This window comes from Arachis ipaensis, chromosome B5, assembly GCF_059453495.1.
Source record: "Arachis ipaensis isolate K30076 ecotype BB chromosome B5, ASM5945349v1, whole genome shotgun sequence".
Classification (NCBI taxonomy): Eukaryota; Viridiplantae; Streptophyta; class Magnoliopsida; order Fabales; family Fabaceae; genus Arachis; species Arachis ipaensis.
Window position 1 is genome coordinate 19,353,093 of NC_142440.1, and position 27,222 is coordinate 19,380,314.

The window sequence follows — 27,222 nt, forward strand, 5'->3', positions numbered from 1 at the left end:
TTGTCGCAAAGCCACTGCAATTATGACCGGCTTCAAGTTCTCCATCTATTTGCCACTCCATATGCAAGTTCTCCTAGTAGTAGTAGTAGTAGTAGTAGTAGTAGTAGTAATTTCTGAAATTATGACCGGCTTCAATTCTCTCTATATACATACAAACAGCCGTAAACTATGCATTCTGAAAACCAAAAGGCTAAACATAAAAACATGTATTTGACAAAGTTAAAAAGAAAAAAACTTATTGACTCTTGCTGAGGACAATGGCTCCTTTGTTAATACAGGATGATGAGCCATCTGGAACAGGATAATGTACATGATTATATCAGCAAATAGCAGCAGATTATTTGTCTGTGTATCTTCCAAAAAGGAGGAACGAACTATTCACACGATGCTCATCAGGTAAGACCTCTGCTGCTTTTGTAGCAGGTATTTTTGGGTCCTTGTTGGAAGTTGGAAATGATAGAGAAAGTGAAAGAGATGCAGCATCACCATCATCATCTTCCTGCTCGTTTGCCAAGCCATCTGGACAGATTTCTGGGATGTTTTTCCTGTCTACTGCTCCAACAAGGAAAGGAAGCATTCGCTGTCGAGGTGGAGGTGGAGGTGGTATTGTTTCGCCCCTTAAACCAAGCTCTAGATTTGGAATTGCATCATGAAATCGGTCCCTGTACTCATGAGGCCCTTTTAGCAACGTGCTGCTTAGCACCATCCGTGAGTTATCAACGGGAAAGAAGGTTCTTTCGATTGATCCAACATCCTCAGGGATGATTTTCTCCTCACAAGCTTCTTTACACCCTTTTCCCTCAACTGAAGAAGACGAACCGATTTCAAGAGAGTCCCTACCTTCAGAACTGGAACCCCCATAAATCCCACCAAAACCTGCCTTCAGCTTCTTGCTAGAGCTTCCTCCATCTTCCAATTTTCCATTTACCTCGTCCCAAGACCGTTTCTGACAACTGACTACAGGAGCCTGCATAACTGTGTCAGAAAGATCTACATATTGAACTTCCTCCTCATTGTTTGCCTCCAAGTCAATATAATGATAATCTTTTTGTTTCTTTGTTGGCCATTGCTTACCTTCGCCATCCATTCTCCCCAAAACTTCATCCTTACAAATACTGTTTGCAGAATCTTGGTCATGATTGTCTACAGGTGCCTCCAAGTCAATATAATGATAATCTTTCTGCTTCGTCTTAGGCCTTTGCTGATCTTCATCACCATTCATTCTCTCAGAAATTCTATCCTTACTGTCATTGCTTGCAGTCTCTGTTTCTTGATCTCCAACAGTTGCCTCCAAGTCAATAAAGTAAACACCTTTTGGTTTTCTCTTAGGCCTTTGCTGACCTTCTTCATCACTGTTTATCCTCCCTGAAATTTTTTGTTTAATCGAATGGCTTTCGGCACCTTTTCCTTGATCGCAAGAAGTTGTTGCTTCCAAGTCAATATAGTGATCATCTGCTTTCTGTTTCATACTGGGATTTTGCTGATCTTCGTCACTGTTCACTCTCTCTGACATTTTATGATTAACAACACTGCTTGGAGTACCTCTTTCTTGTTTGCCAACAGAGGGAATCTCTGTCAACAAGGCTTTCTCTTGCTTTACAGAAATGTCAAAACCAGTTTTTGTTTCAACAGTTCTTGTATTTACACTAATCCCAATCGCTTCAGGAGGCTTAGACTCTCTGCACTGTCCATGTTCTAGTCCATTAGGTTTCTGCACAACGTTGAGAGCATCTTTTAAAAGACAGTGAGATAATCAGCCAAAAGTAACTAAAGCTACTCTTGATCAAATGCGTTTTTTTTATTAGTGATCTCAAAAGTACACATAATCTACAGCATGATCTGCAAGCAACAACAAATTATACATGTAATGGGCCATCATGTCTGGGACTTCGTTCTACACCTACTAGCTTACCATTACTTTGTTTCTTCCCAACACAAACAGTCAACTGGGTCTCGTACCGACATTACCTCCCCAGATATAATAATCAAGAATTTCTAACACGGTATGTTAAGAAGTATTATCCTCAAAGCTACAATCTTTAAATACCAAAAAATAAGAAGTGGAGAAATGTGACTGTATAATAATCAAAATTAAGGAAATTGTACAAAGCAATGCCCATAAACAATCTAGATCAAAGTGGACTTTCTAAATTCTAACTTAAATAGTGACGGGGATCATGATCAGATCACAATATTGGGAACAAGTGCATGTCGGCAGATTTATATCAAGTAGAAAACGTAATGTTTAGTCTATCAAATTACCCTAATAAGAATAAAGACGTTACCAGTGATGAACCAGTGGATTTCATCTCGTGGCATAAAAATGTACTGTCAATTGGAACCACTGATGTAGATTTGATGTCAACTCCACTATCTTGCTTCTCCAATTTTACTTGCAAACCCAGATGTGTCTGGTCATTGTTATCATTGATCATACTTGCTGTAATCCGAGGTTGGTCTATATAACCAGATGGAGGACGTGCAGCGCATACTTCATCACAGGCAATTGTTTTTTCATCTGTGTATTTTTGGGAGCAATGTGTTTCAGACTTGGTCACAACAGCAGTAGTAGAATCCTCTTCAACTGGCACTGCATTCAGACTGGGAATACAATTTTTTTCTGTAGAATCTGAATGACTGATCCTCCTCCCCCTAAATACGCCCCATAAGAAAAACAACATATTCCAGCCTGCCAAAACATAGGATGATAATCAGCCTTAACAAGCTTGTCAATAGCGAAAATATTCCAGTATGCTACTAATGAAAATATGCCAACTGAAAATACATGGTCAAATTATCATACTTGACTAATGCCAAATTTGACACAAAGCATTATCATTCTTTGCAATCTTATATTTCATCTGTTATATTGGTTTTACACAGCATTCAAACCTCTGATGAAACAATATATATAAATAGAATCATGAATACAAATAAACGAATATCACCAACAATTAGCCATATAATCACCCAATGAACCATCCATTTACAAAAAAGAGAAAGCTAAAGTGAGCTATAGAACAAAAGCATGGTACCCCTTGTAAGAGATTTCCCATTCACTTGGAAAATTCAAAATTTCATACTAACTGAATATCTGCCATCTTTGAAAAACAATCTATGAAGGTATATACTTCAACACAAGCCACAAGCCCAAAATACTCTTTCATAACTAGCTTTCCATATTGGTTTGACAAAAATATGGAACGATTTCTTACGCTGTGAATTTTCAGGAAGTTGACTGGACGGGAATATAAGAAGTTCAACACCATCAAAAGTTCCTTTAAGTGCTAAATCACTTCTAATCATGTGATCCACTAGACCCTTGTAGTGCCTCTCATAACTGTATACAAACATCACTATAAAAGTCAATATCATAACAAATCAAACAAGAAATAAATTTGCACTTCATAGAATAATGTAAAAATATAAGTGATATTCATATGCTTGCCTCTCAATATCTTTGGCAAAGAAGTAAAGAGCAATATGATCTTCTCTTGTGCCAACTTGACGAAATTGTGAAGGCCATGTGCTCAAACGAGGAACTTCATTCAGGGTAACTTTGGGTAGAAACTTGTTCACTTCCTGACGAACCTTTGGGGAAGCACAAGAGGATAAATGTGCTTGGACTCCAGCACAAAAATTAGGAGGCTTTCCATTTCGATGCACTTCAAATACACCCCTGCATGCCAACAACAAAGATCCTGTAAAACATTTCGTTGCAAAACAGGAAAAGTAACGTAGCAAGAAAATTCCAGAATTGAAGACAAACTAGTCCATGAATGAATATTCCATACTGCCAGATATATTCATATTCTGGAATGACCAACATCTTCGAAATGGCAATTGGGATGGCCAAAGCTTTATTAGACAAATCTCTTACTACAGGCTTTCCAGCAGCAAGGCCAACAGAATCTGACTTTACTGGTTGAGAACAAAAACCAGTTGGAGAAACTTTTGGTTGCTTCAAATCATCATCAGACAAACATTTGATCGAATCAGATGTAGAACTCTCAAGGATTTCTTGCTGTTCCCGGGTTTCTACAGCTGATACAATATTCTTTGGCGAGCTCGAAACAATTGGTTGGTCTTGCAAAATGACTTCACCATTCAAGTTTGTGCCTGATGGAGAAACCCCATCAGTTTGATTAGGTGTTTCTTTCTTCTTGTATATTTCAGGCCTTCTAAGTAGGGCAGCCTGGATTGCAGCTTTCAATTTATTACCCTTATGCATATCCTCAATTGAACTACTTGAAGCAGAGAATGATACTTCAGCTCCAGATTCCTGTGTATTACCAGCTGTACAAAATTCCAGAACATGGCCATATTCTTTACATTTTTGACAGATTGGATTTTTTGAAGCATTACTAAAACCTGGCCTCACACGATCATCAGAACCACCTCTGGTTTTCTCAACCTGATTTGCTGTCTCTCGTGGCCGAGGCAGGACGTCCTGTACAGCTTCATCAATATTGGTTGATGTTTTCTCTGTAACAGTCAAAGAATAAATAAATTAGTATGATTCTCAACAGAGAACAGTTCTGACCACAAAATCAATACTGCAAGATGCTAAAAATGGGGGTAAAAACATAGATGATGGCAGATGGCTTTAGTAAAATGAAATGAACGATGTCAAGAGCAGCATATTTACACAGAAAAATAGAAGGCACAAGATACTATATAGCAGGAGTAATATGCTTCCGATTGAGGTCACACCTGAGCAAACTTGAGGCTCCAAAGTTTTCTGACTTACATTACTCACTAACTTATATGATGTATTTGATTTTCCATCCTGGTTAACCCTCAACTCTCGATTGTTGCATACTGCTGAAGGTTTAGTGGTTTCACCACGAGATGTTAGCTTCTGATCACCCTTAGCTGTAGACACAACAGAACTAGCTATTGATGAACTAACAACAGGCCGATCAGTCCTAGCTGGAAATTTCCTGTCAAATGCACCTGATTCTTTCATATGTTTTAGTCCTTTCGGCTCCTGGACAGTTGCAGACTTGGGCGAAAGCATTTTAACTTTTGGTGCAGTTGTACTTGACCTACCCAAACTTGAGGATTTGAATAACGTTGATTTTCCTGTCATGCGCGCAGGCATCTCCATATTCTTGGAAGACTGATCACCAGCCCCTTTCGGTTTCTGGGGAACAACATCATCAACAATTTTGACTCTAGGCTTGGAACTCAAGTTGTTGAAAGAACTACATTTCGATAATGTACCTGCTCATAAGAAGAAGGGGAAAAAACATTAAAATGAATAAACATCTGCAAAACAATGATAGAAAACTATCAAAGAAACTAACTGCTTAAAAGACGCAAAAAGAACAATATAGTGTGTTACAATGAAGCAACCCGTATGAAAGATAAATCCATACTCTTAGGAATTTGACTTCGGGGACCAATGGAAGGAGATCGAGCAACTTCTGTGTCATCACCGCTAGAATGATTATGAATAGGCATCAGATGACCAGGCTTCACCTTTCCTTTATCTAAGTTCTTAAACGAAGATTCACGAGACAGAGGGACTAATCTTTTAGGACTCGATGCCTTTGGTGACCCTGTGCTTGATTCAAGAGCTTGCCTTTTTGCTGCAGAAGCTACTTCAATGTTTTCCAAAAGTCGTTTGTTAGAAACTTGTGAAGTTAAACTACCTTTAAGAATTATTTTCTCCTCAGCTTCTGGATCACAAAATTCAGTTCCACAGATATGTCAGCACATAGCCATAGGCAAGCATGGTTGCTCTACTGCTTTTATAACCCTCAATATCAGATAATGCAAATTTTCAGTTTCTAGAAAGAAATTATTATGATACACAGAGAGCATAAAGGTTCTAAAATGTCAATCCCCAGAACAATTTATTTCTTAGTATGAAACACTACTTGACACTTACCAAGCCCTTGATTTCTAGTCTCCTCTGCATATTTACATTCTTCACATAACCATTCCCCTTCAGGGACCTTCTGAAGCATTTCTCGCATGCAGTAGCTGATTCAAATAAATAATTATAGTAAGATTCATTTTAGGTAAAGGAATCTGTAACAATATGACAAAAGTGATGAAGGAATAAGGGGAAATTTCTTATGCATACGTGTGCTCAGCACCATCACTGCACCTACTGCATATAGCTAGTAGATCCTCCCGACCAGCATCTCCACATATGTCACACACTTTTACCTGTTTCCCAATCAAATGAAAATCAGAAATTGAAGTAGAGGTTAAGCATCTACACATGATATAACATTCCAATCTTCCATTATAATCCTCATCAACTTTAATTTCGGGGGTAAAAGGGAATAATACTCACGTCATGTTCCACAGCATCCAATTCATCACTCTCATCTTCAGATTGAAGTTCCTGCTTAAAAGGGGATTTAACCAACTCCTCAGTCTTCTCATGCTGTCCATCACGGACTGAACCTTTAAAGCTTTCATCTTTAGCATCACCTATGTTATCAGTACCTGCTTCTGACTTTGGACAAACTTCCGATGAAACCTTGGCAATACTGTCATTAGGGCTATCATTACTGGCAATTGATTTCTCACCAGATACAACAGTAGATGCTGCCTCTTTGTTCAATGATGAATTAGGGTTTTCATTAGGGCTTTCTAACAACTTTTCAGGGATACGAGACAATAATTTCCCTTCTGGATGAATTAACCTTGCACTATTTGAGAGAGATTTACCACTTTGAGATTGTCCATTCATGCTTTGTACCTTAGATGTGCTATGCCCACTATCTGCATCTTTAGAGGATGGAATCTCAGACAAACCAGACATATCAACAGATGGAGTACCAACAGATCCTTCTGCGCCTACATGACTAACTGAAGCTGAACTACAAGCATTTATTCTTTCTGCATTTCTTTGATGGCTGGTGTTCTCTAAATTAGAATCACTGGCTCTACTAATACTAGAAATGTTATCATCATGGCCTTCTAAATATTTTGAGCCCTGATACTTATCTGACAAGACCTGCTTACTCTGGGCATTTTCAGATAGAGAATCCTGACTAGAATTAACACTGAGAATGTTACTGGTTTCACTAACAGCATGCTGCAAGTTTTCAGAAGCTTTACTCCTAAGAGAAGATAAATTGCTCTGGTCCATAGAACAGTGATTATTGGCCTCCCCTAAACGACAGTTTTCATCAGAAAATTCTTCAGCCTTTGACCCCATGAGAGAATGGTTATATGTGCAAGATGAACAAGGAGCTGAACACACATTACAAGTCCCTGATTCAAGTCTCATATCAGCAGTCTGAATCATAGAATGTTTGGCAAACTTCTTTCTGATTTGGGTGATACCTACTCAAAACAAAGCATGAGTTAAAGATAGATGGAACATGTTCTCTAATCGGATTTTAGTTATCTGATTAAGGATCCCTCCAGTGTCAAAGATTTACTATGTCACTTTAGAAGAAGAGCACAATATAAATTATTACAAGCACAAAAACAACATCAGCAGGGATCCCAATCCTTAATAGCTATACTTTTCCAGAAATTAAACAGAACGAAAAACAAAGCCAATATTTAATAATAAAACCAAAATAAAATAGTGAGACCACCAGCCATACTTGATGCATCCGTATTCATATTTCGTACTTGCCCATAAATTTCATATAAAAATTTCTACTGTGGCTCGAATAATAATGACAAAATTACTGTTATAGAGAAACATTAGACTGATGGCAACTCGTTGGAATGATGCCAATCATATTTCATTTTCCCATTCTTCCATCAGACAACAATGTGATTTAAATATCGCTGCTACTTGAAATATTCAAAACAGTAACAAGATAAAAAAAAAGGATAGCAATAAAAGAGAAGATGTACCCCAATATCTCAGAACATTCCCCTCAATGTTACCATAACTCAGCTTGATGTCCTAGTGTCCTGCCTTCAGGAAACTACTCAGCACTACAACACATCCAAATATCAAATACTCAATAGCAGATATTTCTTCAACATTTTAAAGAAATATACAATCCAAAAATACTAATCATTACACAAACTTATCCCTAAATCAACAGCATAACAGCAATTGCAAATTTCCAAGAACTATCTTAAGTGAGCTCACAGACCCAAAGCAGGAAAATAAATACTCCAAATACCCAAACCCCTTCCACTGGATGAAATCAAACCCTAAACCAGCAACACACTAAATTAACTCACCATCATCAACAAGCACACAACTTTTCAAACGCATTCACATCACCACCAGTGAAAACAGCACCTCAAAAACAAATCACACAATACTTGTCACAAAAAAACCCCTTAACACTCAAAACAAAAACCCTAAGTGGTAAAAGTTTACATGTCAATACTCAATAGGCTGGGGAACAAAAAAAGAGCCTTGGATGCATTGCAGAGCTTACCTTGCTATGGCGACAAACAACAAAGTGCCCGATGTGATTTTAAATCTGTGGGGTTATAACCAGAACTTTCAGTATTTTGTAGAGACCCACCAAATGGTGATTCAAAGTGAAAGGGGTTTCAGATGAGATGAGCATGCACTCACACATACGCAGATTACATATGATGCAGGACGATCTCTTACAAATTACAATCCCTCCGCATTTTTTATATGTAATAATAATAAATTACAGCTCAATTATATAAATTTTCTTCCTTTTTTTTCCCTCTCACTTTCTCTGTCTGTGATCTGAGAAATTAAAATATAAAATTGGAAATGGGGGCTTTGGTTTCAAGAGAAATTGAGAATCTAAATCCATCTAACCCAGCTGCCTTAAACTTCTCTCTTTCTCTTTCCCTCTCTCTGTCATTCTCTCTCTAAAAATTTTTCTGTGTTCCTAAACTTTTTCTGTTTCGCTCTCTAGATTTTCTAAATGAAATTAATTAATTAATCAATGTACGAAACCTACATAAGAAAATCTTAAATTCTTAGCACTTGTTTGGGTAAATTTTAAAAAAAAAAATTTTTTTTTTGAGTTATCTTTTTTTAAAAGATTTTATAGAGAAGTAAAAGTAATTTTATGTTTAGATATCTTATGTAAAAAGGTCTTTTTATCTATTAATTATGTTTGAGTATAACAGTATAAAAGTACTTTTTTATTCATTTATTATATGGAAAACATCTTTTTTTTAAGAAAAAAAGATCTTTTAAAAAAATATGTAAATTACAGCTTCTCAAAAAAAATCTTTTTTTGATTTTACTAGTACTTTTACTTTTATTACTAGAAATTTGCCAAATACGTTAAAAAATAAAAAAAAAGATCTTTTTTCATTCAAAAAAGATCTTTTTTTAACAAAATAATAGCGCCCAAACATGCACTTAATACTGTAGGTTCTTTTTTTTTTCATTTAAGATCCTTTTTCTCTTTTTATTTTTTGTTTATTTAGGTGAACTATTTTTATTTTGATTTAATTATTTTATTGATTTTTATAATTTTGCGAAATTTTTAATTAAATTTTTATATTTTTTATTTAAATTTTTGTACTAATTTTTTTTAGTTAAGCCCTTATATAATTAAATTAATTATTATTAAAAAATTTAATTGAAAAAAAAATTAATACAAAGACCAAATTACAAAATATATATAAAAATTTAATTAAAAATTTTAAAAATTATAAAAATTAATAGAATAATTAAATTTTTTATTTTTTTTTAGTATTATTATTTTATTATTGTTATTTTTTTCGAATAGACTTTGGGCTGCGGAAATAAACAAGTCAAGGCAAGGTGATGTTCCGCACGTGTAAGATGCGGTAACACGTGTTGTCGTGAATGAACGCGTGGGAAAAGGGCGCGTGAGGATGGCGTGGGCCAGTAGAACCGCCTCAGTGGCATGGGTCCGTGCCTCACATTTTCCTTATATTTTTTCTTCCATGTCTTCTAACTTTATTCGACGGCTACTAGGACTAATAACTAATAAGAGAATACTTTTTAATTTAATTAATTGACCCTAACATTGTTCAGCTAATTTTTTTTTTTTTTTTATCTAGGAGAGTTAGACGAGTGATATATTCCCTTAATGTAATTCTTGGTATTTTTTAAAATGATAGAAGAGATTAAAATTGGAGAATTTAATTTTTGTATTTCATAATTTTTAATTTTTTAAAATAAAAATATAAGAGTTTAAAAGGTCTAATTTTTATACTTTCAGAATTTGATTTATATACTTTTAAAAATTAGAAAATTTGAGTTTAGATTTTTTTTATCTTAAACTAAACCATATCAGATTTGATATTAACATTTTATTCGTCGGTAATTCTAAAAAATATTATTGTATTTACTTTTTTAATTTTATGTTAATATAGTAAATCTTTTATTTATATAATTAATAATTTTAAGAGTTTTACTATATATCCAAGTATTTTTTTTAATTAAGTTGGCTGAAATTTAACAAAAATTACTTATATAAGGTATGCGTGAATTGCACATTTCTTCTTTTTGACGTTCTTATTTTTTTTGCGTGTTTTTTCATTCTTGTCATTTTTCTATTACTGCTACTATTATTACGTTTTTTTATTTCTTGTCCTCTTCTTTTCGATATTACATATTATTGCAGTATTTTTTTATTTTTTTCTCTTTTTTGTTTTTATTCTTTTTAAAAGAGTAAAACTAAAAAAATATGAGAAGGTGAAATAAGAAGAAGATAAAGAAAAAAAAAAGAAGATAATGAAAAAGAAGCAAAGGAGAGTTTTAAATTGTATAAAATTTTTTAGAAAAATAACACAAAAACAAAGTTAGCATCGAAATTTCTTAAAACTATCATCAAAATTTTTCAACTATAACACTGAAATTTTTTCCACCATATCTTTTTCTTCTACTTCTTTTTCTTCATATTTTATATTCTTTTTCTTTCTCCTAATATGTTCTTCTTCTTTTTTTTCATGTTTTGTTATTGATACAAAATTTTTCTATATCATTTTATCATCTTATGTTTTACTTCAAAAATAGAAGATTTTATCTAAACAAAATTATTTTAAAATTAAATTGTATATTCCTAAGTCCTAAACAACAAACTGTCATGGTGTAGAGATAAATTCAAATTTTGTGTATATCGTAATAAAGTTTGTGTGTTTTATATAAAAATTTTCGGTGTCATTATTCTTCTTCTTCATTATCATAGTCATTTTTTGTATTCTGTTTGTTTTATTCTTCTTTTTTATAAAAATTTAAAAGATATACAAAAAAAATAAACAAATAAAAAAGATAAATAAGAACAAAAAAAAGTATAGAAAGAAGAAAAAAAGTGACGACGACGATGATATGATAAAAAAGGAGGGAGAAAAAAAAGATTGAGAAAAAAATTGAAAAAGGAAGAAAGAATGACGAGGAAGAGGAAAAAAACAAACCAACAAAGAAAAAAGTATGTAGTATTGTAATTTAATTACATAAAATGTTTAGTTGTCTAAAATTACATTTTAAATTCATTTATAAGAAAAAGACAAAATAAAATAAACTAACACATGACTAAGTTAGGCATGTTATAAAATAAATAAATAAATAAATAAAAAAGAGAAAATAAATATAAAATAAAGATATGTAAATAAAACACTACAAAAAATGTCGTTAAAATTGACGGCCAAATCGACGGCTAAGCCGTCGATAATATTGAAATTCGACGGTAAAATAGACGGCGCAGTTGGTCACTATAAAGCTTGTTGATTTTTCAAAATGCTAATAAATTTGACGGTTTTCATGGCCGTCGATAATAATTTAATAAAATCAACGTTTGTTCCGTCTGTAATATGGGTGTGAGAATTTTACATTTTTAATAAAATCGACAACATTGCCGTCGATATTATAATTTAAAATCGACGTCTTCTTTGTTGATAATTGATTCAATAAAATCGACAGCCTTTGTGTCGATATTTAACTCAATAAAATCAACAACACTTTTGTCTATAATATGTTTAATAAAATCGACGACAACGCCGTCGATATGTGATTGAATAAAATCGACTCAGTTGTCGTCGATTTAATTATTTAGATTTGTCTATTTTAACTTTTAAAAGCGACAACTTTGCCGTCAATTTTAATAGTTACATGTTTTCATTATTTTTTATTTGAAAAATAGTAAACCTTTAATACAAATAAACTTTTAAATATAAAAATAAAATTTATACAGAATATTAGATAACAAGACAAATAAACTTTTAAATATAAAAATAAAATTTATACTAAATATTAAATAATGAGTTTACAAACTTATCAAAATAATAAATAATCCTTTAACATAAAGATTTAAGATAAGATAAATTTTCACAGTAGCCCTTTTTTATTAGTCAACTTAATTCTTAACGAAAGCACTAAAATATTAAACTACAAAACTTTAAAAGAATCATTATTATAAAAATTAACTATTATAGTTGAAGGATCAAATTCCTCTAAAGTAAAAAGGTTAATAAGATGATAAAATAATACTCTAATTATCTTGAAATACCCTTTGCTGGCATCATTTACTTGTCCAAGTAACTCAAATAGATAACAACGGTAAATCCTATATAATAGACTATAGTCACAGAATACCAGTTACAAACACCAATCCAAAAGTAAGTCAACTAATTAACTGAACTATCAAATTCCAACCATGAAAAACTACCATTCCATTGCAAGAAAATTGGTACAAACTAAGAACTGTTACCCTCCATGAAAATGATCCTATCAAATCATGTTAGGCCTCTGTGGTAGAAGGAGATTATAAAACTTATCATGCAAGAAGAAATTCTTTTCCTTGCTATCAACAGCTTTCTTCCACCCACACCATCCACCATTAACGATCTTTTTCAGCCTTCTTTGCCTAGGGCTCAGCATATGTTGTCCAGTTAGAACAGAAAAACCAAAGGTTAACGTTTAATCAATTAGCGTTTAATTAACCTAAAGGTTAATGTTACAAAATACGGAACATAGTGAAAATTGAGTGGTAAAGGATGACTTGCCTTGTAACCTTGAAGGCCCTCTAAGCTGCTTGGCTTAAGTTTTGCATCATACCAATCACCTTTTTTATTAGCAATGAGTCGCCACATGACACCCCATGAGAGAATTCCACCAATCAGCAGGGATACATTGATTATATAGGCAAATCATCCCAACCCCAACATAAGTAGCGGAAAAATCAAAGTAGAACCTATTATGCACAAGAAAATAACAAATAGATAAGCAAGTGGTTAAAGGAAATGAAAAACAAAGTACAAATCTATTATTATATAACAATAAACAATTAATAAAAAATGGCATTATTTCATTCAGGATCAATAAGTGCTACCCCATCAAGCTAAGACTAACACTAGAAGGTGAAATACTTCATCTTAGTTTTTCTTTTATTGGTTTATTATTATTACAATACAAATTTGGCTAATATTTGACATTCAAAAAGCATATTTTTTAGAGGATAGAGGTTTTACGAATATATTTACATGTCCTTTATTGAAATAAGTGTTTTAAACACTTCTTCTGTTTGATACTTTGATTCATCAACAAGATATAGAGTGAGTCACATACTTGTTCTTATAGGCCTGTAGACCAAATGTAGGAAAGCTTGAAAATCCGCAATCATCACCAGCAGTTAAAAACCATTGGAAGAAACTCCATAAGAAGCTAATGGAGAAAAATCTTCCCAGCTTTGATACTTGCTTCCTAAAAATGAAAAGATCAAGAAGAAATTAGGAGAAAATATGCCAATAAAAGTGAAAATTCTGCTGTTCAAAGCCCTGAATGCTCACTTATCTAGCTCTGCGCCTTCTGGAGTATGGAAACCATTGATAAGATTGGCTGTAAACCTGAAGAGAAAATACAGAAATAAGCTAAGATTAAATTACTTCTAAGAAATATTAAAATAAAATAACATATCCCCTAGTAACAAAATCCATCCTTAAGATGAGGCAAACTGAAAATACCTATGAGAAGGAACCTCTATAGATGAATAGTTTTGAAGTCTGAACCATGAAATGATAGTCTGAAGAGAGCGATAAGCACAACCACATCCCTATAAAATCAAAGTAAATGATTTAATTTGTGATACTACAAAGAAATAGAGTTAAGAGCCATTTTGCTTTAATTATATTCAATTTCAAGAAGTGATTTACAACTGCATAAAACCAGATTATCTTTGTCTGATAATTTAAAACCAGTTACTCAGTAATTGTTTTCTTTAGTGCAAGACATTATTAGTTGTAACTTGTAACAATTGTGTCTGTGTTATGATGTGTTAAGAAGAATAAAAGATGAAGAAACTACCGTTGGAATGACGAACTTTTCAGAGAGAAGGCAAATTGCTGGCAAGGAACAATAAGCAACAAGAGGAAGTGATGTGAAAGGATAGACAATGGTGTTTATGTAAGCTAGTCTCTGAAGCCATCTGAGGCGTCCACCTGCAAATCCATACCACAAAGGGCAGTGTCTGCTAAAGAAGACTTCAACTGATCCAAGGGCCCACCTAAGAACTTGGTGCAACCTATCAGACAAGTTGATTGGTGCTGACCCTTTGAATGCTGGCCTTAATGGTATGCAGTAAATTGATCTCCATCCTCTACAGTGCATCTTGAATCCAGTTAAGATATCCTTTGTCACTGATCTATAAATCCAACCAATCTGAATGAATACACAACAAGAACAACACATTTTAGTTAGTAAACAAGTCAACAACACATGAATGAAACGTTTAAGCCTCATCTCTTTTCCCCATTTAGTCTTCTCTTCATATCCACAGCCAATTACATGAATGGCCTCCTTGATCAATCCATTAACCAATATATGAATGCATTGCCTCACCTGAGGGTGTTGTCTCAAAAGGTTAGGCAACATTGAATTCTGCAATACATTTAACTGATCAGCTAAACCAGGGATGATTAATCTTGAAACTGCATGCCTCAAGGGGAGCTTCTTAGAAGCATAGCAGAGTACATCTAGTTTAATATCCACAACAAGGAGCCTGACTTCATTCTGGGCTGAAGGTAATAATTCAACTTCAGTTAAAAAAATACCCAAAAAAAAATCATGCTAACATATAGGATTTAGGACATTAATATGACCCTAACTCCTGATTTCTGACTTGGAATGTACTCTGCAACAGGCACAGCAGACGCTGATAATGGCTCTAAGCAGTTAAAGAGAACACTAACTTGGATGGTATCTACATTCTAAGAAGAAGAAAATATCACAAAATAGATGATTGAATTCATTTCACAATTCACAATGCGCATGATTCATGGTAGCAGGCCAAAAAAATAAATAACCACTAAAAATAAATCACAAATACTATCATATAACATCAGCAGCAATTAAACAATTAAAACGAAGAATATCATAATTAACAATTTTACTTGGAACTAAAGTTTTCATTGCATCTCATAAGTCCTGTGCTCTATAACTTTCATCATCAAAGTATTATCAATTAATGCTACTAGCTCACAAACCCCAATTTCTAATCTCTAGATTACTTCATTACATGGGAATGCAAAAACAATGAATTGATTGAAGTTAATTTCAAAATACAACCCCAGCAGAACATGCAAAGCAAAATTAACACCAATCCAAACTAACACTTAAAGATTAGAAGAAACAAAAATTGAATAAAACTAACCACTCGTATTCTTGAGAGGATAATATACTGGAAACTTGATCGGAAGCTCACAACGAATCAAGCAACTATTCTCCCACACATTTCTCCGAATGTTATTCTTCAACAACTGAATCATCCTCTTCGAGGCTATTCGATTTTCCACTCTCCGACATGAAAAATTTTAGCACGCCAGAACCGGCGGCGACTGCTCCGATCACCGGTCCATTATCCCCTTCCTCTTCACCATATAAAAGCTTCCTCAGTCTGCGAGTAGCATGAACTGCCGCTTGAGCGTCGGCGCCGGCTCCGTAAGCAAATGCTCCAATTACTTCAAAGCCTTTAGGAATCAATGTCCGAAGCTCCTCTGTTTACAAATTCCAAAACGCGAGACAGAGAAAACAAATTATAGAGTTAAGATTCAATCTAAAACAAAAGAAAACAAATTAAAGTCGCTCAATACAAACAGAATCATTGAAAAAAGTAGTGAATAAAAAAAATTGAGTTTATGCTACAGAATAATTGAAGTGAATATGAGAAATTAGGGATTGAAGAAATTAGATACTAAGTTCTTCTGTGCTTTTTAAGTTGCTTCAGGATCCAAATTAGATTAATGATTAGTACCAAATCAATCTTTGAAGACCTATTCTGTAGTAATGTTGAGCAAATTTTTTATCCAAAAAATTGATGAAAAATCAATGAAGAACAAGAGAGAGAGAGAGAGAGTAAGTGAGTAACTAATTTTGATTGAGCAGCAACAACAACGGCGCAGAGAGACGAAGCGACGGCAGCAGCGGAGCGACGGCGGCGCGGCGGCGATGGAGAAGGAGGGTTGAAGTATGCGAGGTGAATTCAGGGGTAAAATAAGGGTTGATGAAAATTGAAAGGGTGAATTTGGGGAAATGAAGGAAACGCGGGGAGTGAGTGGGGGGAGATTTATTTTATTGATAAAAATCAACAGCATATCCGTCGATTTTAGTTTGAGAAAAAACGACGTCCTAAGCGTCAATTTTAAACATTAAATCTATACCATCCATTTAATTTTAAAAAGTGATCAAGACCGTTTAAATTTATCGACAACAAAATGTGTCGATATTTTAAATATTAAAATAGACGCTATGTTCGTCGATTTTAAAATAAAAGTATTTTCGTGCTCACGCTCCGTCGACAATGTGTCGATAATAAGAAAACGGGTAATGGATTATCAAAGAAATCGACGATTTTGCTGTCGATTTTAATATTTTATTTTTAATTATCTTTTTTAATAATATCAACAGCAAGCCGTCGAAAAATATCGACGGGAGAGATAGCCGTCGATTTTTAGCGTCGAAAAATACACCTTTTCTTGTGGTGAAAGATTCTAATATTAATATTCACCAATATAATTAACTCAATATAATGAAGATTATTCATATACTTATTTAATATATGTAGTAACATAAAGAGAGAAAGATGAATATATAAAGACTGCGTGTTATTGTGCTCCAATCTTTTAAAATCAAAGTATATGGAGGTTTGTGTTATAATTAACAAATGATTTATCCAATAATTTTGTCTTAGAATTTCTAATCTTTGAATTATTTTGTAAAATAAGTTATTGTACTTATATCTTTGTTTTATCTTTGGGTTTCTTATTCAGATGAAGTATGTCTACAAAATGTGTTGAATGTCTCAGATATTCTTATTAATCCAGATTTACAAGAAACTGTTAGATTTCTTGAGAGGTTAGTTATTTGATTTAAATTTTTTCTGTGTTTTAATTCTATCTTTGAAGTTTTTTCTATTAGTATTATAAATTAATGATTTATTGTTGTTATATGTAGGCTTGATGTTGCTTCTTATCATTTCTTTAGCTTTAAGAAAAATATTCACAGTTCTTTAGTTTCCTATATTGATGATGATTCATTCGATTGGAGGCGCATCCGTACAATTCAACTAATTCAACAAAAGATGGAGGTAATTTTTCGTTTGTGTGGTTCATACCGTCATATTTTTAACTTGAATTTATTTTTTAAACTAGTCTTGTTTGTCAAACTTTTATAATTTCATTTTATGTGCTCAATTCTTTCCAAAATGGATTGTTCTTTGTTGCAGGTAAAATTAAAAAAGTTGTTAGTGATGATCATTGGTGGTCTTTCTCATGTGTTTGACAAAATCTGTTCTTGCTTTTTTCTTTTTTTTATACGTTTAAAATATAATATATAACTATTTTTATGCATTTCTTTAGATATAGAGTAAAAATAATTGTGGAAGATAGCACTTCAAGTGAAATCTTTGTTCTCCTTAATGCTGCTGCAACTAAATTATTTGAAAAATCTTGCTCTGTTGCTTTGGATCAGTTTGAGAAAGAGTTGAATGTGAGTTATGTTTATTTTTTTTTAAAAAATCATCTATTTGTCAGTTTCAAGTCTATATTTAGTTCATTATGTAGTTTATATCTTCTTATTTGTGTATGTCAGGATTTTAATCATCCATTGCATCCTGCTTTTTTTGAGGTTGTTGTTGAAAAAGAATTAATTCTCAAAATTGAGAATACAGAGTTGATTAAAGAAAAATTTGGTGGAATGTTCAAAGTTATTACAATACTGGATGACAGATAGACAGATTTAGGATTGAATGTTGATTCACATATAAATGTATGTTTACATTCTATTTGTAACTTTTATATAATGCTTCCTTCATAAATATAAATTTGTCAATTTTTGTTTGCAATGTATTTTTTATTTATTTTTTTATGTAAATGTACTCATTTGGTATTTTATCTTTATACTATAGGATACTTTTCAAGCACTTGCGTACACTCTAATATGTGAAGCTCATTTACATTATTCTGAAATAGAAAAATATATAAGTCGAATTCCATTTGATGCTTCTATTGATGCTAACAATATTGATGAGATGTTGCTGGATTCTATTTCAGCTAGTTTCAATAGTGCAACTCCCGATCCAGTATATTCTAATATTTATTATGTGAATTTTTTTTATTTATTAAAGAATTAAGAATGTTAATTGTTTTTTGTTACTGCCATAAAAAATGAAATATTCTTTACAAAAATTATCTATTGAGCAATTTTGTCATATTTATTGTTATTAATCATATGTTTATCTTTTCTTAAAATGGACTCTGTAACACCCTAATACACAGAGTTTTATGTTTAAGTCATAGAGCAGAGGTAATGTGATATTACGGACCTCTAAACAGCAAAATAAATACATAATAGAGAAGAAGATAATATACTAGGAGTCTTGAAACAAAACGGGTAAACAAAAATCGCAAAATGAAAAGCGCAACGCTCAAAAGAAAGGATTACATGTGTGCTAAGAAACCTAATAGGAAATGATAAAGGTAAACCAGAGAGTAAAGGAAAGCCAAGGAAACAGTATAACTAGCTCCTGACTCAGCATGCGAAGCTAAGGCTGGCCGGAGGATATATATATATACATATAAACATACATAGGCATCCCCAAAATACACCAAAATACCAAAATAAACTCCTATCTCCCCCTCAACCTCTAAGAGGAGCAGCATACACAAGTTACTTGGAGAGTAAGCTAAATACATATAGACGCCTAGCAAGGAGCCTCCCGACCTGCATCTGAAAAATAGCAACACAGTATGGAATGAGAACCGGAGGTTCTCAACATGGTAAAAGTGCCACGCGTATAATAAATAAGATCCTGAGAATGCCATAGGCAATCCTAGAACTTCGTTATCCAATTATCCAACTTAATTACTAAACAGAAGCCATAAACATGGATAGGTATTCTAAATCTGCCTAACTTACTCAATTTCAAACCTAACCTAACACAAAACCATTTCACCTTTTCCTTCATCCCTCCATCATCCATAATGCAACAGAAACAAGTAACCAAACAAGTTCACGCACAAGTAATGAGCAGATAGTACAAGTAGCAAGTATAACAGGTAGCAGGTGGTATATATCAATTAGGCAAACCCAGGAAATGCATAGCAATCAAAACAAACAAATGCATATGATGCATGCCTGTCCTATGGCTGATGGGGCCCATCTGTCGGTTATCCAGCCAACCCGACAAGTCCGAAAACCTTAGACTATCCCCCGTCGCGTATCCCCAAGAGTCTATGCATAGAGTTCACATTCATTCATCATATAATCACTCAATGAGGATTATCCATACCTGAAAATTTATACGTGCCCGGTCACCCTTACGACGTAGGGTCAACAGAGTATCGAGATTCAACCTGGAACACGTGGTGGTGAGCCACGGTTCTGTTACCCAGGAAAACTCATATCTCAGATATCACTCATAAGCCATTCCATATTTATAATCAATATATCATCATTTATCAAGCCTTGGCATTAAACTTCTTTAATATTCTTATCTTCTTCATATAAGTCATCATTTACCTCTTACTTCACCTTCAAGTTATCTTATTTTCCTAGCTTCTTTTATCTATTGGACCTAGAACCATACTTTAAGCCTTAAAGGGGAGGAAGTGGAGGTTTAGAAGTGGCAAAATTGGTTTAAAACAATCAAAACCAGTTTTTGCAACAGGCAGCAGCCACGCATACGCGTAGGCCAAGCGCACGCGTGGAGCATACAGTAAGTCACGCGTACGCGTAGAGCATACAGCAAGTCACGCGTACGCATGCTTCTCGCGCATGCGTCGCCAAAATTCCACACCCCGCGTACGCGTGAGCCATACGTACGCGTGGATGGACGTTTTTTCAAAAATGGGCAGAATGCCTAGAAAGCTTGCTGCAACCAGTTTTAGCCATCCTGAACATAGATTATTGCACCAAACTTTCAACGTCCATAACTTTCTCTAGAAAGTTCCATTTTTCACAAAATTGATATCAATCAAAAGCTCATGAAACCATCTTTTATTTGCAACAAATCACAACTCAATCCAAAATTTGAGGAGAAAATTATGGACCTTCAAAGTTCACCCAAAATCACTTTTTACCAAAATATTTCCAAACCTCATTTTTACCACATTCATAAATCTTTACCTATAAAACCTGCATATAGCTAACATATCCAATCCCAACTCATCAACAACCACTTCTAGCTACCTTTAACCAATCCAATGAGCCATAACCACAACTTTGCATTAGCATATATCATATATACATATATGAGCAACCCTTCACATATACCATTCTATTAATACAATCATCAACCCTTCACACACAGTATTCCATTGACACATTTATCAACCCTTCATATATTAATCCATCAACTCATATAACAACTCTTTATTATCAAACACGAACCATAATCCATCAATACATATACCAACATCAACATAACCCATCATAAGTAAATCCAAGAGCATACAATTAATAAATTCAACACCTCATAATTCCAATACATATTTACCAACAATTTATTCTAACAACATTACAAGACTAATCATTACATGCAATTAACCAATTCAACTTATCATATGGTTCCTCTAACCTAAGTTTTCACAACACCGTAAATATTAAACGTGCGAAACTTAAACCATACCTTGGTCGCTTTTCTTTATTGTCCAAAGCAACCCTTAAACCATACTCACAGCTCCTCAATTCATAAGATCACCAAGACTTAACACCAATCCAAGGCCTCGAATGTCCACAACATCAAATTCCACTTACAAACACACCACTTAATACAAATATACAACATATATGTATACCCAACTCAATATCTTTTACCCAAATTTAGAAATTAGATAGAGCTATGGTTTTCTCACCTTACGCATTGATGATTGGAGTATAATCCAACAATTATCCAATGTTAGATTGCACCTAAACCACCAAAATCATCAAAATTACTCAAAGCTCAAGCCAATTTCGCACATAAAGGGGAAACAGAATTCTGGGCACTAGTTAGAGAGAGACATACCTTTTTGTTTAGATAAAATTGAAGAGGACTCCAAGACGAACGCATGGTCGCAAATGGCTCGTCAATCGGAGCTTCGGATTGAAAGTTACGGAGGATTGAAGCTATGCCAAGGGTTTTGAACCCTCTTCCCCCATTGTTTGCATGCTGCACGATTCTTCTTTGAAGAAGAAGAAGAAGAATGAGCTGGGCTCATTTCATTTAAATGGAACGGTTGGGCCCACGAGCCCGATTCAATCGGTTCGACCGGTTCGGTCCGTTCGGCCCAATCTTGGACCGAATTCTTTGAAATTAGTGTCGAAATTCTCGTTTTAACGAGCTCTATTCTATTTTGATATTAGTTTTGCATTTTTTATTTTCCTAATTAAAATTCAATTTATTGACTAATTATTTACCGATTTTAGCGGAGTTTACATCCTACTCACCTAATTAGGAATTTTGTCCTCAAAATTCAGAGTGAGTTATCTGAAAAGAGGTGTGGGTAGTCCTTCCGCATATCTGACTCAAGCTCCCAGGTATACTCTTCAATACCAGCTCGACTCCAAGCTATTTCCATCAAAGAAACTTCTTTTCCGCGTAAGCGCTTGATGCTAGTGTTATTAATCCTAACTGGAGTTACCGGAAGCGTAAGATCTTCTTTTACTTTAATCGTTTCTGGTTCTAGAACATGACTAGGATCGAAAGTGTATTTACGAAGCTATGATACGTGAAACACGTCATGCTGGTTCGATAAATGTGGTGGTAAAGCAATCCTATACACCATTGGTCCAATTTCCTTTAGGATTTCTAACGGCCCAATGTAACGGGGGTTTTACTTTCTAGTTTTTTATTGCTCACCTGATTCTAGTTCGTTGAAGCAATTTTCAGAGATAGATGTCCTTTTCCTTCCAACTTGAGAAGTCTCCTTCTTAGATCTGCCTAACTCTTTTGTCGGCTTTCATCATGAGAATCCTAACTCAAATTTACATAGCTTTTTCTATGTTGTCTCGGCTATCAAATGCAGGAATAAAGACGTTCGATATTTCAGTTTTTGATCGATACAGAGGTGTTTAGCGTACTATGAAGTCTCACCTTCTCCCTGATGTATAGTCTTATTACTATCTCCAATAAGTAATTTTCTCCGAGAGGCAAACTGGACTTGCTCACTTGATCCATGATTTTCTAACAGCATCCCCTTTTGTCCTAGACTTCGGCAACCTATTACGAGATCGATAGTTATTCTCTTTTACCTTTAATGTAGAATTCTCGACGGTTGTAGCCTTTCACACGTCTTCTGGTAGTCTCTCTTTTCTTTCTTATGCGTCGAACATGTAATCACATAGATTGTCACTTCGTTCTTCACTTCTGGAGGCTCAAAATATCTTCTTGGATTTGCGATACATTTTAGAAATCTCAAAGTAACTTCGAAAATCCTCTTTTGTAAGCTTCGGACAACAGTTTCTTGTTTCAACCTCCGATTTTTGCATATATCCCTCTCTTGGCATCTTTTTGATTCAACCGGCTTCAGTACTCATAGTAACTCCTTATCACCAGTATTGCACTCCCTAAGTTCTTGACTCTACGATCTCTATTTCGGCATTTGCATTAGGCATATAAATCTCTTTTTAATTCTCCTTTGTTTACCAAACTTCAATATCTTTGGTGGCTCCTTTTTGTCTCGTTACGCGTCCGGTATCTCATCGTTACCATGTTGTAAACTAGCAATGGATTTAGACCGATACTTCCAATCTCACTCTCACTCTTCCAACTTAGAACTTTAACTCATCTAAAATTTTCTCCTTTGGAATTAACGTCCAAGAATCCCTTAGAAACTTCTGGCTTAGGGCATCTACTTTGATCTCATAATGTTGTTTTAGCTCGCATCTTAAGTCCTCCAATAATGCATCGTAGTCATTCCCTAAATGGTTCATTAGGCTCAAGTGATACAAGCATTGGCATGAAGATCAATCTTCTTTCCATGGCTCGAAGGCTTCCATCGCATCCTGGTATTTCAATCACACGGTGCACCTCATTGCATCTATTTAGTCACGAGCGATACGATCAGCGAGGATTAAGGCTCTAAATTCCCTAGTAATGTCGCTTGTTCATTTTCATGTTCAATAGTCTTGCCCTAAAGGATTGACACTCTAATAATTTCATCTAAGAATTATGTGCGACACAAAATCCAATACGAGTCGATTTTTTAAAGAAATGTTATGTTCAAAGGGACGAACGAGTAACACGAACGGTGTTCACGAGAATTCAAAAAGAAAGTCTTGCATACAGTTAACTGGAGTTGTACAGAACTAATAGAATGCACAAGAAGAGAAACCTAGTTGCATCTCAGGGAAGAAGTTCGGATCAAGCTTGAATGGAAAGAATAAGATATGTCGAATTGAATAGGTTCTAGTTGGCTTTAAAGGAATGCAAGTTTCCACAAGAGAGCAACTCCACGCACCACAGGTTTCCAGGATTCAAGGATTATATGATTATATCAGGATGAGTTTAGGATTATTTCAAAAGAGACAAACTTTATACAAGTAAGGAATAAATTTGGAAGAACGATGAATTGGGCTTTTACAGAAAAAGATTCAAGATAGAGCTTTCAATGTAAACTATAAGAGAAAGGTTAGATTAAGTCATGAAGATCAGTTGGCACTCTCACAAAGAAACACTTAATTGGATGATTCTCTCTTTCAGTACTCCCTCCAACTCGGTCCCGAGTTTTACTGATTATAATGACATCTTCACTTGTGATGCAATCAACACTGATCCGGCTTTCACCACTAAGTCTATCACAAACTTATGTTCTCTCTATGGTGGAAATTCTGGTACATCTTCAAGAACGGTCTCGAGAACTCTCTCGTGTAGGAATCTAGTCTTACTTTGACTCGTCTCTTAATTAATTCGCAACTAAAGGTTGAATCCGCTCTATTCCTCTTCCTCGAAGTCTTAACGTCACTAGATTTCAAACAGTAACTCCGCATAGCTCTCGACAGTTCCAATTCCTTAGGCATAATCCACCCTACTTCCACTGTGTCATTCTGATTCTCATCCTTTAAGTCACTCATCTAAGTTAGCTAAGTATCGCTCCATCTTAACAACTAATTAATAGTCTTCGACTAACCATCGGCTCGGACTCCATGATCATCAAAACTTGTCATGCTTCACAAATTGATACTATACATTAATGATATGCAAGGTAACTAAAAATCCAACTGCTATTTCATTGTTACCTCGGGTCTAAGAATTGGATTCGGCTGCATCCCGGTGTTTCCTATCTGGAGCTGTCTCTCCATAGCCTTCCTGTAGCATTGCCCTCTTCATGGAGTAATCTTCCGCGAATTGACTTTTCTTAACCAATTCAGTGAATTTTGTTAACCTTTGCGGATACATGTAGTTGAAGATGTCTCTCCTAAGTCATTTCTCATACTGAGCACACTTCCACGCCTCATAGTCGGCTGGATTTCCTTGACAAACTTTTGAGAGATGACACAGGTTATCGAATTCATGAGTATAGTCAGCAACAAACATATTCTCTTGCTTCAGCTGCATTAACTCTAACTCCTTTGCAATGCGAAGTGCATGTAAGAAATATTTCTCGTAAAATTCCGTCTTGAATTTATTCCAAGGGATATCTGTTAACTTCATCTGCAAGGTATGATATAGCTCCTGCCACCATTTTCGAGCATCTCCCTCAAATATGTAAGTCACTATTTCCACCGACTGTACTTCCGGTATGTGCTGAGTGTATAAAAACCTCTCCACATTTCGAAACCGCCGATCAGCCTCTAACGCATTGGCATTTCCATTAAACCGAGGTGGACCACTCTTGAGGAAATCAGTGAGGGTCATAGACCTATAGTGTCAACCTATGTTGTTTGTACCAGCACCCGAGCTTCCATCTCGGGGTCCTCGCATCGGTTCGATCCTAGGATTTTTCCTCCAGTTACCTCGCTCGGATCCGCGAGTTGACATTTGGTCCCTGTTCACACCAAACCATTGATATTAAGGTGATCAGTCTCAATATCTCAAGTTTAGTGCTTAAGAGTCCCAAATGCATGCTCACAAGCATGTATGCTACTTATATCAGTTATATATCCTAATAGCACATAGACACATACACAGAGGATGCAAGAAGCATAATCAGTCCGTCCTCAGGCTTTATAGAAACAAATTGCTCTGATACCATAATGTAACACCCTACTACACAGAGTTTTACGCTTAAGTCGTAGAACAGAGGTAATGTGATGTTACAGACCTCTAAACAGCAAAATAAATACATAATAGAGAAGAAGATAATATACTAGGAGCCTTGAAACAAAACGGGTAAACAAAAATCGCAAAATGAAAAGTGCAACGCTCAAAAGAAAGGATTACATCTGTGCTAAGAAACCTAATAGGAAATTATAAAGGTAAACCAGAGCGTAAAGGAAAGCCAAGGAAACAGTATAACTAGCTCCTGACTCAACCTGCGAAGCTAAGGCTGGCCGGAGGATATATATATATATATATATATATATATATATATATATATATACATATAAACATACATAGGCATCCCCAAAATACACCAAAATACCAAAATAAACTCATATCTCTCCCTCAACCTCTAAGAGGAGCAGCATACACAAGTTACTTGGAGAGTAAGCTAAATACATATATACATATATACAAACAGAAATCCAAAATACACCCCAGAACTACTTCGCTTCAAGGATCCAGATGCCTAGCGAGGAGCCTCCCGACCTGCATCTGAAAAACAGCAACACAGTATAGAATGAGAACCGGAGGTTCTCAGTATAGTAAAAGTGTCACGCGTTTAATAAATAAGATCCTGAGAATGCCATAGGCAATCCTAGAACTCCGTTATCCAATTATCCAACTTAATTACTAAACAGAAGCCATAAACAGGGGTAGGTATTCTAAATCTGCCTAACTTACTCAATCGGTAGCATTCCTGGGATCCGGAAAGTCTAAACCTTCTCTGTGGTATTCCGAGTAGGATCTGGGAATGGATGACTGTGACGAGCTTCAAACTAGCGAATGTTGGGCGCAGTGACAGTGTGCAAAAGGATAGAGAGATCCTATTCTGACGCTAGTGAGAACCGACAGATGATTAGCCGTGCGGTAGCTGTACCTAGTATTTTTCATCCGAGACGAGAAATCCGACAGTTGATTAGCCGTGTAGACATCGTACCTGGTATTTTTCATCCGAGAGGATCATGCAGCTTGCCATTGAAGGAAGCCATGCGTGTTTGGAGAAGAAGATAGTAGGAAAGCAGAGATTCAGACGACAGAGCATCTCCGGAACCTCAATCTGTTCCTCATTACTGAATCACAAGTAACATTCAATTCATGCTATTTACTTTTCATAAACAAAATCAATTATATCATTTGAATCTCCTGACTAAGAATTGCAAGATAACCATAGCTTGCTTCAAGCCGACAATCTCCGTGGGATCGACCCTTACTCACGTAAGGTATTACTTGGACGACCCAGTGCACTTGCTGGTTAGTTGTGCGGATTTGTGAAAAGTGTGATCACAATTTCATGCACCAATGAGTGAAGAAGAATTTGTGAGAAATATGTTTTGTTCTATCACCTTTGATATATCCACCTTTAAGTTGCGCAATGCATGCTGTATTATCTTCAAACAGGACAGTTAGAGCTATCTTATGATGACAGAATATATTGGATCAAACTCTTGAGCCAAAAACATTCACGACTCTTTTCATGTATTGCTAGTATTTCAGCATGATTAGAGGAGGTTGCTGCTATCATCTCTTTCGTGGACCTCTATGATATAGCTGTATCACCACATGTGAATAAGTATCCTAT

The 27,222-nt window shown here is 34.8% G+C and overlaps 3 protein-coding genes across 5 annotated transcripts; all 3 read right to left on the minus strand.

Annotated features, from left to right (window-relative positions):
* On the minus strand, positions 1-8,879 carry LOC107643206 (ASI1-immunoprecipitated protein 2). 3 transcript variants are annotated; one of them, XM_088488141.1, is made up of 13 exons: positions 8,525-8,834; positions 8,382-8,426; positions 7,840-7,923; positions 6,311-7,311; positions 6,095-6,180; positions 5,897-5,991; positions 5,382-5,684; positions 4,714-5,226; positions 3,795-4,485; positions 3,449-3,679; positions 3,216-3,340; positions 2,286-2,689; positions 1-1,711 (listed from the first exon to the last, which is right to left on the minus strand). In XM_088488141.1, the coding sequence occupies exons 4-13, from the start codon at positions 7,271-7,273 to the stop codon at positions 338-340; spliced, it is 4,785 nt and encodes a 1,594-aa protein (XP_088344267.1). In that variant the 5' UTR covers positions 7,274-7,311; positions 7,840-7,923; positions 8,382-8,426; positions 8,525-8,834; the 3' UTR covers positions 1-337. The 3 variants fall into 3 exon arrangements, with proteins under 3 accessions (XP_088344267.1, XP_016202277.1, XP_020978929.1); XM_016346791.3 differs by having other exon boundaries at positions 8,382-8,879; XM_021123270.2 differs by lacking the exons at positions 7,840-7,923; positions 8,525-8,834 and having other exon boundaries at positions 8,382-8,515.
* A 4,100-nt stretch (positions 8,880-12,979) lies between these two features.
* Positions 12,980-15,669, minus strand: LOC107643207 (uncharacterized). Its single transcript, XM_088488953.1, has 7 exons — positions 15,555-15,669; positions 14,744-14,919; positions 14,210-14,563; positions 13,870-13,958; positions 13,696-13,752; positions 13,475-13,609; positions 12,980-13,100 (listed from the first exon to the last, which is right to left on the minus strand). The coding sequence occupies exons 1-7, from the start codon at positions 15,667-15,669 to the stop codon at positions 12,980-12,982; spliced, it is 1,047 nt and encodes a 348-aa protein (XP_088345079.1).
* Positions 15,670-24,800: 9,131 nt separating this feature from the next.
* Positions 24,801-25,235, minus strand: LOC148563521 (uncharacterized). The gene has a single exon (XM_088486840.1). It carries the CDS (start codon positions 25,233-25,235, stop codon positions 24,801-24,803), a length of 435 nt encoding a protein of 144 aa, XP_088342966.1.
* Positions 25,236-27,222: the final 1,987 nt, after the last annotated feature.

What these genes read in the sequence shown, in the direction of transcription:
- LOC107643206 (XM_016346791.3), bottom strand. Translation starts at nt 7,273, where the DNA reads ATGATTCAGACTGCTGATATGAGACTTGAATCAGGGACTTGTAATGTG. An exon ending in GACTAGAAATCAAGGGCTTG is followed by an intron (nt 5,685 to 5,896) that starts GTAAGTGTCAAG and finishes TTTGTGATCCAG; the next exon opens with AAGCTGAGGAGAAAATAATT. An exon ending in ACTTCCTGAAAATTCACAGC is followed by an intron (nt 2,690 to 3,215) that starts GTAAGAAATCGT and finishes ATGTTTTGGCAG; the next exon opens with GCTGGAATATGTTGTTTTTC.
- LOC107643207 (XM_088488953.1), bottom strand. Translation starts at nt 15,669, where the DNA reads ATGATTCAGTTGTTGAAGAATAACATTCGGAGAAATGTGTGGGAGAAT. An exon ending in AAAAGTTCGTCATTCCAACG is followed by an intron (nt 13,959 to 14,209) that starts GTAGTTTCTTCA and finishes TTGATTTTATAG; the next exon opens with GGATGTGGTTGTGCTTATCG. An exon ending in ATAGAGGTTCCTTCTCATAG is followed by an intron (nt 13,753 to 13,869) that starts GTATTTTCAGTT and finishes TTTTCTCTTCAG; the next exon opens with GTTTACAGCCAATCTTATCA.
- LOC148563521 (XM_088486840.1), bottom strand. Translation starts at nt 25,235, where the DNA reads ATGACCCTCACTGATTTCCTCAAGAGTGGTCCACCTCGGTTTAATGGA.